The sequence below is a fragment of the Strigops habroptila genome, chromosome 7 (genome assembly GCF_004027225.2).
Source record: "Strigops habroptila isolate Jane chromosome 7, bStrHab1.2.pri, whole genome shotgun sequence".
Taxonomy (NCBI): Eukaryota; Metazoa; Chordata; class Aves; order Psittaciformes; family Psittacidae; genus Strigops; species Strigops habroptila.
The window spans coordinates 46,967,547-46,983,452 of record NC_044283.2 but is presented as its reverse complement, the minus strand read 5'-3'; the positions used below and the strand labels follow the sequence as shown (position 1 = coordinate 46,983,452).

The window sequence follows — 15,906 nt, the reverse complement described above, 5'->3', positions numbered from 1 at the left end:
CATTCTATTATGATCATCTCTCCCAGATTTTGCTTTTCTTGTGCCAGGTAATAATAGACAAAGCATGCCATGAGACCATCAAATCCCCTACTTCTTGAGCTTCATGTCCTCTGCCTGACTGAAACCACACTTCTCAAGCACTGTCTCTGTACAGTTATTTGTAAGGGACTTCTTTCTCGCCTCATCCACAATTAACAGCTGCTTATAAGCAATCTATCAGGAATCTGTGCAACTGGTATGCACACAGATGCTTCCTCCTATACGGAAGAGGGCCTGCCTCATCCAAAACAGTTTGAATCAGCTACCGCACCCCCACTGCAGTAGACAGCTTGCCCAGGAGGATATCTATACTACAAACTCAGTAGCCCTTCAATGCTTTAGCTTTAGCAATAGTTCCCCACCAGATACCAGCTGTAACAGACCTCCGCTTCCCTGTCATCACCCAAATACGATCCCCTGATATTGTTTTCTTCCTTCCATCCAAGCCTTCCAGCAACAGTTTGAGGTCTTTGCTGTTTCAACAGCCACCCTAAATTTAACACTGTTCAATGCTATGCATCTGCTTGCCTGCATAAAACCTATGTTCTAGTGGTTTTTACAAACCACAGCTTTTAACTGCTACAACACCTGAATCTGTGTCTGATTTAGATCTGCAGGGCTGCAAACAGGACTCACAGTAGCAACTTAGCCCAAAAAGTATTTCATGCCATCAAAACCTATGAAGAAATAAAAACTATGTTCACAGCAAGACAGCTGCAAAATAATTGGCCTTGGATATGACTTTAAGGAGTTCCTTGTTGGTCTACTCATGGCAAGAATGCCTGCACTTACCCCATAAGATGCTGCATTGTGTAGGGGGATTAATCCTCCTTTGTCCTGGGCATTAACATCAGCACCGTGCTCAAGAAGGTATTCAGCTACTTCCAAATTGTTGTAACCAGCTGTAGAGAAGGCATAGGAAAAGAAATCAGGTATTAGGAGAGCTAAACTAAAGAAACATTATTAGACAGAAAAGCTAAAGCAATTTTTCGACTGCAAAAGTTCCTCTTTTCTAGTAACTGTATTACCTCCTGAAATACATCTACCAGAGTTAACAACTCTCTGTACAGAACAATCCTCTGACTACACCAATCCTGGTTTTGGTGATTAACTTCTGTAGCCCTATCATAAACATACAAGCCTTCAAAACCTGGTGAGTCACCCACCTGCAAGATGTAGCGGTGTTGAATTTCTTCCCTGGGTGTCTCTGCAATTGATATTTTCTTGAGTACACAGCTTCTGCACTCGTGCCAGGCACCCCTTCTTGGCAGCATCTAGCAATGCAGCATCTCCTCGCAGCAAGTCCTGGATATCTGTGTCTCCTTCTTTCACCAGATCTAGAGGAGTGTTCCCATCTCGATTCTTTTTTGTTGGATCAGCTCCATGCTGGAAAGAGCAAAGTGGAATGCTACGGTCACAACCATGAGCAGAGCAGTACACATCAGTGTGTCACTATTTTGTTCTATCCACAAGATCGGAGGCGGGGGATTTTGCCCATCTGCCATCATGAGGTAACCACTGTATAGATTAGTAGGCACATGAGAATAAATTCAGAAGGCTGAGGCCTAAAGCACTAGTCTGCAACACATCTGTGCAAATCTCAACTCCACAGGCAAGAGTGATGCCTACCTGCAAATGAAGCAGGTACTGAAGCAGGTTCAGGAGCATATCCTGCATACAGCTACACCCTACTGTCACAGCGGGTGCTAAAGAAAATCCAACCGCAAATACCTTGCTGGCCAATCCTTCCCTTCTCCTGCAAACTGGCTGCCAGAGGTGTTTCCTCAGCGCACCTTTCTGAGCTAGTGAAGCCAGGCCCTGAGTTGCACTAAATGCCACTCTGCTGTTGAAAGGCACTTGTTTCAGAAGAGAATGAGAAAAATACTAATTTCTACACTTTCCAGTAGGTAACAGCACCATCTTCAGTGGTTTACAGGTCCTGGAAAGTGGGCAAGTGGATTTGGATGACTGCTGGAGTGTATCTGTGCTGGTAAAACACACAGATCAGCCAGCGATAAGAACACAGTACTGGAGCACACGATGAGGAGGGGAACATACATCTACATACAGCATATGGTGTGAGTAATTTCCACATACAACTTTGTGGGAGGACAGCTCCTTCCCTGTTCACTCTCAGCAACAGTGGGAATAAAAACAAAGACAGATAAGGCAGAGGCAGCTGCTGGCATGATAGTTCTCTGGCTGGCCCCTTCAGAATAATCAAACACAGTGGTCCAACCCGTGCCAGCAAGATTACCCTGCCATTTCTCACTGGGTATGCTGGCAAAGCTGCGTTAGTGTGAGCCATAGGGAATGAGCTGGAGGTGGGGAGAACAGAACGAATTAACTGCCTTGTTTTTGGAAGCAGTACAGCAATGCGCAGGGTGTGAAAGGTAAACAGCAAGGGACAGAATATTGATTACGCAGAACCAGTTCCATATATATGGTGCTTTTGGGAAGAGAGTGTTCTTTGCACAAAGCCTTTTCAACTGCAATGACTTCTCCAAGCTACAACCTTAGATCCCTTAATTTAAAACTCATCAAAATTAGAACTATTCAAATACTCTCCAGAATAAATACCTAAATGAAGAGGCAGCGCCTTCTGAGACCTTTTCAAAGACATAGAAACAAATGAATGAAGTAATTTTAAAGAAAGGTGATGAAAAAATAAAGTCTCTCCAAAATGCCTGCACATTTTTGTTTTCTTCTTCAAGCAAACCAGGACAGAAAGAGCACACGTCAGAGGGAGTCAAGCTCAACATCCATGGCTCAGCAGAACTGACTGCACTGCCATCTGGCATAAGGAGTGCAGCAGGAGAAGCCCTGAGCAAACTGCAGTGTGAGCACATACTCATGGACACCCAGAGCCCTAACAAAACTGTGTCACCTTAAGCACGTATTTAGCTCTAGTGCAACAGAAATTTCAAAAAGAAAGATTTCAGCACTTTTCTGTTTCCTGTTGTGCATCCATTCTGGATCCTTTGAACACAAAAAATGGCTACATCCATAGTGGAATTATCAGAAGACTCCAGATACCCCCAATGTCTACAAAGCAACACTGTGCTTGAGATATTATGAGTGCTCCTAGCTTGAGCTAACATCTGTATTCAGGCATTACTACCAGGGCCATCATCGTGCCTGCTTCACAGACATCTCTGAATATCTTCTAGTTTCTACTGCAGATGAGTTTCAAACTAATGTGTTACCCCCTCTGAATGCTTTCTTTGGTAAGCAAGTGAAATAATTCATGAGATAAGAGGGAAATAGTGGGGCTCTGCAGCAAATGAAAAGTGGATGGGGAAGAGCCTCATCATTTTAAGACTATCCATATTCTGTCCTACTCCTATTTTAAATGCTGTGCTTCAGAGGGACATTAAGTAAGCAAGACTAAAAGAGGAAATAGGATTGCCAAGAAATACTGCTCTAGCACCTTCTTTTGCCTTCCCATGGCAAGATATGACCTTATGTTAAGAAGTCTGTCAAACTCATCTTTCTCACTGGAAACACGTAGGCACTACCTCATGTTTTTTACAGGTTCTTCCACTAATTATAATGAATATTTATTCTATGGTATGCATTTCCTCCAGGAGCTTGATAAATTAGACATTAACATTGCAGTTTTAAATTTCTTACATGCCAGACACCATTTAGGACCCACCTTCAGTGACTCCTCTGTAACACACTCTTGTATTTACAAAGCTTTACTTAGCTGCAATAACTGTTCCAGAAAGGGATGAATAGGATAATGTGTGATTTTTTTTTGTTTGCTATTTTTACACAAATTCAGCTGCTTTTTCCAGTTTGAGAGTCTTGTCCTACTTAGCTAATAGCATTAATATGTGTACTGGAAAAAGTAACTGTACTGATGATCCTTTGTAAGTGAACTGATGTTACACAAGAAACCATCTGACAACTGAAAATAGATTCAAAGACACCATAAAGAACTCACTGAATGCAATTAAGTTTGCATTAATTAATCTTCAGCAAGAATAAACTTATACACATTTAAAGATACATCTGAGAACTCCAGCACATACTTTTAAAAGCAGCTTGCAGATTTCGTATTTTCCTTTTGCTGCTGCTTCATGTAGAGGAGTGAATTTCCACAGGTCTGCCACATTGACAGAAGCACCGTGCCTCACTAAGAGCTCAGCCACTTCGTAGTGTCCGTAAGAACAGGCATTGTGCAGGGGTACTAAGCCACTAATCAAAGAGAAAGTATTAATAGCTACAGAAAACAAAATCCAATATGCAATCATACAAAGTTCCAGTAGATAAAACTCCCACTTCCACCAGACATTACTGGTATCTTTCAGTTGTTCCAATATTCATGGCTTTATTTCCCTACTATTAAAACTTTAATTAAAACTTCATTATCTTCCTTCAGTTCTCATCCATGAGACTTTTAAATACTTAGCAAGCCCCAGTGTTACTTCTTCCACAAGCAAGTAAATTCAATGCTATTAACAACAGCCAAAACCTAAATTGCAAGAATCTCTATGTTCTGAGTTTGGATATTTGAGCGTAAATTTCAGAAAAGGTATATGACACTATACAATGGGTTTGAAGCAGTTACTAGTAAGCACTGCACACCTGATAGATACACAAAGATACCCAAACATTTCTTTCAGGGAGAGCCTGAAAATTCAGTATTGGAAATGTCTTAGCATTGGAAATTAATTATCCCCACCCTGAACCAATACACCGCAATAAAAAATCAAACATAATGATGCTATTCTACATGATTACTTTGCAAATAATGCAAAAATTGTGCAAGTGGTTCATATCATTTAACTGAATATTAACTGAATAACTATATAATAAAAGCTATCTAACAGAATTAGAAAAATGACCAGAGATAATCCAGATATTTTACCCATGCAATTCAAATCTGATTTTAGATCACTTGAAATAACTTAAAGATCTCTTTTAAGAAGATCAAAGTCTCCAAATGGGCAAAAGGGGGAAGAGAAGGATCATGTATTTTAGTGACAGATATGTACTTGACAACAGCTTTGCCGGAAAGCTAAGAATGTCTTAATGGGCTATAAATCTCCCTACAGTGATTTCAGGAACAAGGCAGAACAAGAAGAAAGAAAAGAGAAAAATCTTCCAGAGAAAAACATGATAGTTACTGAATCCAAAGCAAAATGAATAGAGAGGAGTAGAAGTCTCACGCTAATAGAAAGCAGCAGAGCATATCATGGAATCAAATGTACCCTTTATCTTTGGCATGCACGTCTGCCCCATGGTGCAACAGATACTCCACCACCGATACGCGGTTATATCCTGCAGCAAAGTGCAGTGGCGTTGAATGACGACCTTCCAAATCTCTACAGTTCACATTCTGAGGGCTGCAAAGTTGCTGCGAAGACAAAAGAAGAAACCGAAATCTACCACAGAACTAAACCAAATCAATAAAAATAACCAAACAAGAACAGTCAAACAAACAAACAAACTCCAAACCAAAAGAAAACCCTAAACTACCACCCTAACACAAAATTTGATCCATTTATTATTATACACAAATTTTTAGAAGTTAGGTTTCAGGAAATTTCTTTCCACTTAGGCAAAGTTAAAAAAAAAATGAATTAGCTGCTCTAAACTTATGGTTGAAAGTACTTGTATAACAAAGAAGACTTAGATGACGGAAGCAGCATGAAGATGTTCCTAAATATTAAAAAGGGTGAGCCTCTAAATCATCGAGTGCCAGGAGGTCCAAGGCCATATCACTTTCTTCAGATACGTTACCATTTCCAGTTTATGTTGTCTTCAGAAATCTATAAATCCTGAGCTTGGCAGTCAGAGGAGCTGCTGGTGCACAAAACTGCTGCTGTTAGAATTTTAATATGTATCGCATTGAAGTTCAAGGTGAGAATGCAGGCAGAACGGTCTACCTGCAGGCTATTTTGCCCATGAACCGTGTGAAAGACAAGATTAAACTTCCTGTGATGCTGGGATTCCATGGCCTGACCCCTCACCCTCAGATTAAGGATGGGTTAAAATGAGAAGTCTGCTACTCATTAACAGTTTTGTTTGCTTGCCTTCTGATTGAATCATGCACCTGAGGCTTGCTTCCACTAAACTGTGATTCTGAGGATCACAGGGTCCACTTCAAAGAATTACAGCTGTATCTGTGATACTGCATCTGAGACCATCAAAGACATGACTGTGTGAAGGACTGGGAGAATGAACAACCAAAAACTCAGAGAAACACCTCAGCACATCTTAGAGCACTACTTTCTAGAAAAAAAAATTAGAGTTTTGCCTTCCCATTTTTTATGATTTACCATCCACTGTGCACTACTTCCATAACTCTTACAGAAGCTTCCACAAGCTTTGCACAGCAATACAAAGTGGAAAATTAACATGAATTGCTGAAACCTACCTTCACAGTTTCCAAGTCTCCAGCTTTGGATGCTTCTAATAACCGATAATCCACATCAGATGTGCGCACAGGGGTACTTTCTACATAGGGAAAAAGAAGTTTTTGGATTACTTAGGATCATTAAGTTATATCAACTTCTGCTCAACATTTTCAAAACTTGTGGGGGGTAGTCTCCTGTCATTTGTAAAAATGAAGCTGGAGTTGTGATGTTCAAGCTCATATTGCCTAAATGGCTATATAAGGAGCCTTAGTTTCAGTGTAAACCAGTCACGTTTAGACTCTGACATTTAGATTAAACTCTTGTCAGATTTAGAGCTGACATTATTCCTCCAAACAGAATTTCAATGTTTTGCTAATCCTATGTATGGTAAAAATGACTGCTTCTGCATGTAAGAAAACTACATGCTCACTGGGACAGATTCAAGAGTTTTGCTGAAGATCAGAAGCACCTTGCAGCAAACTGCACCAGGTGCCAGTGAACAGTCAGAGTTAAATATGCTCAATCCAGCAGCTGAATTATAGCTTTTGCACTCTGCACTTGTGATAGGTTTCATACTACGAAGCAGTGAGAAGAGGATGGGATTTCTAAAATTACCCTGGCCACATGGTAACTGCCTGCAGTTGTGTACTGCACTTCAGAGTAACAGTGAGATCAGTCTCTTGTTATAAACATGGAGTGGTTAAAAACAGAATAGAAGAATGATATGTGATTAAAAGAAGACATTAAGAGGAAAAAAGGTATCTCTCTATAAATGACTGTTAAACAATGACAGGTTGTGGCGTCAAAACTCTTTTTCACCCCACTTCTCATTAGAAATATGGCTGTGAGAAAGGAAGCATGCACTGAGGGAAGAGGAAGAAGTGGCTGGAAAGGAGCAGTGGATTAGCTGTCCCTAGGGCTCTTCAGTGTGGCTCAAAAAGGGGCTGAAAAGGCAATCTTGATCACTTCATTTTTAACAGAAACTGCTTTCTATTGTAGAAGCCACTCTTCCCAAGCTCAAGGACTTATGGAATAAATATTTTAGCAGCGTGTTGCCTGATCAGCAACAGAAATGCCTAGTGCAAAACAAACTGGGCAAGGTGAACTTGGGTTTGCAATCCTCTGTAAGAATGCTGTAAGGAAGTCAGTGTGTCACAACAGGCTAAACTTATTCCAGATGGACATGCAATTCCATCAAAAATACTTAAAAGACTTCTTTAAATGAGAGGGAACTGATACTATGTCCCAGTTGGAAAATGCAGGGATGTTGTGAGAAAGTACTTCTTACAGACTAACAGTCCCTGCAGAACCCAGTCAATTCCTGACTTTGCAATGTAATTGTAACTGTAGTTTCCACAGGAGTGGAAAATTAGCCATCATTACAGAAGAGCATCAACTTGTCTATCACTTCAACGTAGTAGATGATCTTAAGGTCCTTTCCAACCTGAACTATTCTATGATTCTATGATTTCCTATTACAGTCCTATTTTCTCTTCCTAATCTGTATTTTGTAGCCTTTTGCTGCCTTCTTGCCTCCATACTCACTGCAGGAAGAGAAGGAGAAAGAGGAAGTGAGAAGCAACTCATACAAGCTCAACTGTTAGGTGAATAAACACTCTCAGTTGAATGAAAGGCTAAGAAAGCTCAGGGAAGAGGGACAGTGGCACCTTTAATACACCCAAAGCTGCCAGAAACTTTCCTCGAGTCCACCTCAATCAACAGGAGCAGTTCCACTAGCAAGCAGTTGGAATCTATGATCTTAAAGGTCTTTTCCAACCTAAATGATTCTATGATTCTAAGTGATTCAAACAGATGCTGCAAGAGAAGAATGGCAGCAGGAGTTTGACACATATGTTAGTGACTGTGGGCAGAATATAGCATGCATCAAACTCCTGTTGTTGGAGCGGGTTAAGATTTCAGCTCACACCTTCTTCACCTTAAGTTATTTGCCTTCCCTTACTCTTTCCAACAGCATCACCACCTCAGTGTCCTGAGGTATGGGTAGGTGAGGCTAAATCCTACACTGGATCCAAAGCTCTGCTCCTTAGCAATTCTTTATTTCTTCTCTGGACTCCGGTTCTTGTCTTCATAAGATAACCAAGACCCTAACTTTGGTGAGGGTAAAAAAGGAAATCAATCAGAAACACAATCTAATTACTACAGGAAAGAGAAATTTCAATTCCACTAGATTAGAACTTGAGTACCAAAAAGCTGCACTGAGCAAAGAAATAAAACCAATCTTACTCTTCAAGAAAAGCAGAAGTAGCAGCATTTTCTAATAAGTATTTAAAAAAATAAACAAGCTCAGTTTACAAGCTTTCTTCTATTATATGGCTATACTCCTACCAGTTGCAACCAAGATCATAAGCAGCTAGAGTAAAGTGGTATCCACTGGCCATTATGCCATCAGAAAGGTGTTGTCATGACTTATCTCACAGTTGGGAAGTAGCTCAGCAACCAAGAGTGAGGAAAAAAACATCTAATACTATATGGAAAATATTTTAAGCTGTGAACTCAAGACTCAGGTAGCAATCTCTATCACGACAACTACAACATTTAAAAAAGGCATTTCTTTAACCCAATCTTACAAAAATGAACAGTAATATTTGGTAAATAATTTCAGCATTCATTTACTAGCTTTGAAATACAGATAGGAAGCATCAACAACTCTAGGCTAAATGCATTTTTTCAGCTTTTGAATCTTTCAGCCTTGAACAGCAGAACAGTATGACATCTGAAATTAGCCTTCCTAGAAAAGGTAAACAAGTGAAAATGAATTTTTACTTCAGAATCAAATGAGTGTTTTCAAAATACTTGTAACTTTACTAGGTTTTTAAATCAAACTTCTATTCTTTTTAACAGCAGGGGATATGTTTACTTTCTTCTGATTAATAGCTAACCTCTCTCAATACATATACATAGTCACATGCATATTTTAAACAGGTAATGCTACCCATGTAACTAGCTGCATCTCAGGGGTGAGTATACTTCAAAACAGTCCTTCCTTGCACTGCTGTAAAATGCCTCTTACCCCACCCCCTGTCCCTGTTTTAAGGCAACATTCTTGAAAACACTGAAGGAAATGGAGTTTCTAGCTACCATGGGTCTTCTAGTCTATCTGGATATCTGCCTTCCTTTGACTACATGCATATCCCACTGTAAGGTGAGTTATTTTCTCTGTTGATACAATTACTCTTCTCCCTATTCACAAATGTGACATGGATATGAGGATGCAAACCCTCAAGCACTTACATGAAAAATAGTGGCACCTTCTTCAAACATCTATTCACCTTTTTTAATGCAAAATACAAACAAATTGTTATCTAAACAGCATCCAGAGCACTTTCACAGTAAGATCTTTCTCTGCTGGACAAGCAAGAGATTTTAAGCAAAAGTTCAAACCGTTTAGGAGCTATCTGTATTTTTTTGCCAGTAACACTCTGCCTGTGACTGCTAACATATGGAGTACCTAACAGGGTGGCTGACGAGAGGAAAAAGGTTTCTCACATGTTTAGCAATATCCCAGTTGCCATGGCACTTGTTATCAAAACCACCCAAAACTACCCACATCTGCCTTCCTACAATCTCCCTGTACAGCTCTAAAGCCACAAGATGTTTATTTTCTTCCCAATTGGCACAAAATCACTGAATTGAGCAGGGGCTTTTTTGTTTTGTTGTGTATGGGGTTTTTTTTCGTTTTTTCTTTTTTTTCCCTCTTCTGAAAAGCATCATGCAGTACATACTGTAGATGTGTGCACATAATGGTGGAAGGGAGGGAATGAGAAAACTACTGCATGTCTCTTGCATTGAAAAAGAAGATCCACAACAGTAAAAGGAAAAGCTGAAGTTCAAATGCACAAGCCTTTATTTTTACTCACCACTCAGAATCTGTTGCACTGCTTCATTTCCCATCTGTGCCGCTGTGAAGCCTTGTAAAGAGATGATGGAAGGATCAGAGCCATAATTCAGCAAGAGCCGGCAGGTTTGCAAGTGACCTGCTAGCGCAGCCCTGTGCAATGCTGTTTGACCAAGTGTGTCCAGTGCGTTCATCTGAAAAATCATCAGCAATATAAAATATTGTCATAACTAAAAGCCTGCACCTGTCCCTGCCTCTAAGAGCAACAGTTACATGAATTTTCCAGCATACAAATTCATCTATCAATCCCTCTTCATTGCAACTAAAAAAAAAGCCCCAATGACAAATAGGTAAACACTCCAATGTCAAGATAATTCACCACAGATGCTCTTCTGTCCTTTAACCATGCAGGTTATTTGTTGGCATGGCTGACAGGCAACACAGGGTCCCCAAAACCACACTTAAAATAGTGCTCAAGCTTTTGACAAATTCAATTAAGATCAACCTTTCTGCAAGAAAAGTAAAACTCTCAGAGAAGAGGAGAAAGAGGTAAATAATTAACCAAATAATTCAAAGGCCTTCCAGCTTTAAGAAAATTACCATCTGTCATCCTCAGAAGGGGAATTAACTCAACATTGCTCACTACCAAGAATTAAAGCAAAACAATGATGTCAGATTAGGAATTCTACGAAAGCGGGGGAGAAGGGGAAGAAAGAGGTTGGATACAAACAGTCCATTTCCTCCTCACTTTTGTACTTTTACAGAAATGTTAAGTATAACTGGATATAATTCTACTCAATACAAGACTGTATAAACAGGCAAAATGGAGTATCACTTTCAAAGAGTATAACATAATGGAAACCTATTTGTCTGTCAGGATCTAAGGGAGTATCTAAATAACTGAAAGTATCTCCATGGGCTGACTATCAGAGAAAGGAAGAGAATAATACAGAGCTTTAAAAAGTGGAAAAAAACCTTGATGAAAATAACCTTTCAAGAAGGTACTTTGTACCTAGCAGTGATTCAAGACAAATTTAAATGCAAATGTCCAAAAGATTTTTTACCACATTATGAAATACAGAACTACTCCATATTCTCTGCAAGCAGCTCAGAACCTGTTATCTGTTTCCAAGCCTACGGACTACAGGCTGTGAACTGCATACATAATCGACTGTTACTGTAAAAATCCACCTTTTTAGCTTCTCAAAATCTTTGTGGTGGAAAAGAACAATAGTTTCACTTGTCATTTCTCGCCTAAAACGCGGTCTGCAAATCCTATTACCTTTCCATGAAAAATGAGTGAAAGAACATTTTAATTCTGTAATTAAATGAAATTTAACTGGGGGGGGAGTAACTGTAGAAAATACCTACTACCAGATAGGGAAGGAGAAAAAGAAAATAAAAAGTAAAATGCTTGCAACATAACAGTATCAAGCCACAGGAAAGAAGAAACAACTACCCCATAAATAAAGTGGGCTGTGATTCGATATTGTCTGAAATTCTTCTATATCCCTGAACAATTCTACAGACTGATAAAGCAGAAATTTCTCAGATAACAAACCTCTCTTGCAGAAAGATCGACAGGAGAACAGTTCTGCTTTCTTCTAATCGTGCTCAGCTCATGCCACTCTAGTGGGATTTCCCTAAAAGTTTTGTTTTAAATAAAAACTTACTGCAATCATAAATATTAATTAGATGCTGAATGTCCCAAATCCATCATTTTGTTCAGATGATGATCCTCATCTGTTCCAGGACACCGGATACCTTTCACCACTGATAAGGGTGTGGAGAAAAGCAGAAGTCTGGGGCTATACAGGTTTAGTGATGGTAAAGGCAGAATGAAATGAGACTTATGGATTCTGGAAGAAGGTGATAACACTCTGTTCTCTCAAGACAGAGAATCATAACTAACATCTTCTGTAACACTGAATTCCTTTGTTAAACATGCCTGTACTGAACAAATTGTTGAGGAACAGCAGCAAGGTATTCATGCTGCACCATTTGATACTGTGTTCCTGGAAAAAATGTTAATATTCATTTGAAAAGAACACTGGCAGAGTCATCAGATCCATCATCTCACATGTCTTATGCAGGTCTCCTTTCTCCCACCTCCAAATAATTATCTTTGCCAGTAATCGATTCCTGTGGCAGAATAATGCCAGCCATTTGAAGAAATGCCTGCTAACTCCTGGGACAAAGAAGGCTGCAGCTGACAGACAGATGCGGGCACCAAATGAAGCTCTTTTTTCCCTCAGGAGCAGAATCAGGCTTTGCAGGGCAATTTCATGGGGAATATGTCCACTTTGAGGCAGATCTGCTCTCATCAATCACATAGCACTGTCTCAAACCAGCCCAAGAACATACTGCACTAAGGCTGAAAGCAACAGGATTTATTTCCAAACGCAAATCAATTTGAGCATTACAAATTGAAACACAAATTGAGACTAAACTATCATAAAAATCAAACCATCAAAAATCATGGTAAGATGTATGTCCGGGTTAACAACTGCTCAACAGTAGGTCTAAAAACATAATCCTTTCAAATTCAAAGCTAAAGCTTAAGCTCTATCTGAAAAAATGTAAAATACCCAGGGTGTACTGCCTTACCTGTGTGACTATTCCACCTGCACTAATCAAAAAAGGAGAAATATTCAACTGGTTGCCTTTATAGGCAATGTGAAATTAGAAGGCTGCACCTCTGAATTACTTTACAGACAGGTTTTCTGCAAAGTGTCAAAACCGACAGATTTGACAGCTTTTATTCCCCAACAGACTGCCTCTGGTGTCTTCACCTTTTAGCATGAAAGCAGTCATGCCACTGCTCAAACCGTAACATTGAAAGCAGAATGCATTTATCAGGGGAAAAGCATTTTTATGGAAAATCCTTTTCATTTATTTTTCCCCCTCCTGGACGGATGCGGTAGAGAAATCGAAATGCTCATGTATCATCAGACACTGAAGAAATTTTTCCCCCTTGCACTGCTGCTGTCTTGGAGCAGCATACATGGCTACAGCAGTATTTCTTTGGCTGCCAGGCACTTCTGGTAGTCCAACAGCCGTGACCTATTCAGGAAACCTTTTTGGCAAGACTTTACAAGCATATCAGCTTTCTGTTCATATCAAACACGCTAAATATCCTCCCCTACTCCTTGATGCTACAGCAGCTTAAGATGTAACATCTTCCAAGCACTGAAATTTTCTCTGCAAGATTGTTCTAGGAGATGTACATTCTAAAAATCACATGTAAAACTTGTGCTCTGCCAGCAGTTCCCAATATCAGAGTATCCTACCCTGCAATGCAAGTGTTCTAACTGCTCTCCTGCTGTATTTACTCTGAAGACAACCTGCGCTATGTCTTGTGTCTTTGTGGATCACCAACAATAAACAGGATAAGAATGAAGACGCACTGGTGGCAATTTCAAGCTCTGTCACAAGAAGACAACAGGGAAAAAAGAAGGTCTAGTTTCACTCTGAAAGCTCCTACATGATACAGCCATATGTTCCACAGTTGCTCCTTTGCATAAAAGCTCAAGATTAATGCCACTGAGTTTGGATGTCTAAGCAGTGAGAAAAGTGGAATCACGCAATCGCAACAGATCACACAGTTCTTCATGTTGTTAATCATCATAGTCCAGAACCTGCTGCATTTCTAAAGGAAATGTAATTTTTCAATGCTTACTCTTTCCTGAGAAAATCATACCTCTACCCAAAATGTTGGAAGCAAATGTATTACACAACAAAGTTATACAAAACCTGTTGTGTGTGTCTAGCTAAACGATGACTGTTTTCAAATCCATGGTCATGAAAGGTTGGCAACATCTGACTCCAACACACAGAAATAATTGTATTATGCAAACATCTATAAAGCAAGATGCTTCTAGCAGAGCAGAATGAAGCCATTTCTGCTACCATTATGAACAGGGACACTGTTGGACATGACCTTAGAAAGGCTCATTTCTCTTGCAGACGAATAGTTTCAGCAGTATCCTCTAGAAACATAATACAGTTAAATGAACAGTATTCACGGCATCTCTACACTTGCCCAAGATACCAGTGTACTTGCATGCTTGCAGGTCGGTCTTTCCAACAATCATTCCACTTCAGAAAAGACCTTAATCCTTTTCTTTCACACTGCTAGAAAGCCAAATGTCTTTTTGAACATTTTCAATTTCCCATGTATCTATAAATTCAGACAAGGAGCCAGTTATAAGAGGTATCCAACTACCTAGCAATAAAACAAAACAGGATGAAGGCCACTTTTTCATTAGTTCACCACCTTCAAATGATTTTCTTTTTAAACAAAGGATTTTGACCATCTTCAAAGATACAGTTGTGGCATTTGAAGATTTGCTCATGGGTCTAATAAAAAAATAGTTTATGCTTGAGGATTCTTTAAAGATGCTCCGCTTGTATTTTTCATAAGGCACTTTGGGGATATCCAACTTCAAATAAGAAGTGGTGTGAAATGCTGTTCACATTGCAGTTCAGGCAAACAAGTGAAAACTGGGTAAGGCATTTAAAACCACAGATATTTATGATCAACATCCTTAAAGAAAATTCTAACCCCAAGGTTTCTCACCTGATCTTTAGATGTACAGTTGACAGTCAACTTTGCAAACTCAAGTAACAAGTTAGTGTCTTTACTGACCATGGAATGGGTATGGCTTAGATGTAACATGCTGATGTGCAAGTGATGTGCACCAAGTACTTCTTCACAGTTCAAATTACAAATCTAGTCTGTGTTGTCAGTGAAGGCCAGCAAAGCACTCCAAAATAAGCAATCTGTGAATATGGGTTAACTCTTGCCAATACAAACGTTCTTAGAAACATTGCTGTAAAATAAGTCTAGATCAGCACATTATTCAAGCAGCCCTTCACTTATTATTGTCTAACATACTTCAAACAGGAAATTTACACAGTGATAAAAAAAAGGATAATTAAATCCAGCTCCAAGACCACAAACCCTCTCTTATTCATCCCAAGCAATACCTTAAAGCAGTCTTCACCATGCTTCAGCCCATTCTGCAAAACATGAAAAGCCTCGAATATATATACTTCACATTATCTCACTTTTGCTGTCTGACAGAGATCACAGCTTCTCCTTAAAAAACAGCAGCTTCTTCTGCTAAAACAATCACAAATTATTTTCCATCTAAAAAACTTTACATGACTGTCTCCAAAATCCATTACTGGATTTTGTATTTGTGGATCAGCTGTCTGCCTTTTGGCACTATATTTCAACAGAAAAAATTTCCACCTTCTTTGAAGCCCTAGTTACTCATGTCTCTCAAATTGTTTCTCTCTATATATAACCAGTAGTGGTTTCCAGAAGGTAGATTAAAGCTGACTTATACAGGACCTTTCCTTTGACAGAAGAAATGGTTGCAAAGTAAAGAAGATATGGTAGGTGTCATCCATCCACACTTCAGTAAGCATTCGATATGGGGTCACATGGGAAATCTTATTTTATATGGAAAAATAGAGACTGGTTGAAGAACTGAATGTATTGAAAGGGGGTGAGTTGCTCAATGATTAGTTGTGGGATAATTTTATTTTAATATCTTCATTAATGATCTTGGCACAGGAGAATTGTGCTGAAGGGTTACAAATACAAAAAATTGCAAGAAAAACCTCCCTGAAATT

General features: G+C 39.4%; 1 protein-coding gene across 3 annotated transcripts in view; it reads right to left on the bottom strand.

Moving 5' to 3' along the window:
* TNKS (tankyrase) overlaps positions 1-15,906 on the bottom strand; it is a 139,594-nt gene that overhangs the window by 19,222 nt on the left and 104,466 nt on the right. For all 3 annotated transcript variants that reach the window (XM_030492274.1, XM_030492275.1, XM_030492276.2), the window contains 6 exons: positions 10,286-10,457; positions 6,428-6,507; positions 5,259-5,404; positions 4,077-4,242; positions 1,206-1,425; positions 832-941 (listed from right to left, as the gene is read on the bottom strand). In XM_030492274.1, coding sequence (XP_030348134.1) covers positions 832-941; positions 1,206-1,425; positions 4,077-4,242; positions 5,259-5,404; positions 6,428-6,507; positions 10,286-10,457 — 894 coding nt within the window. The remainder of the gene's footprint in view (positions 1-831; positions 942-1,205; positions 1,426-4,076; positions 4,243-5,258; positions 5,405-6,427; positions 6,508-10,285; positions 10,458-15,906) is intronic.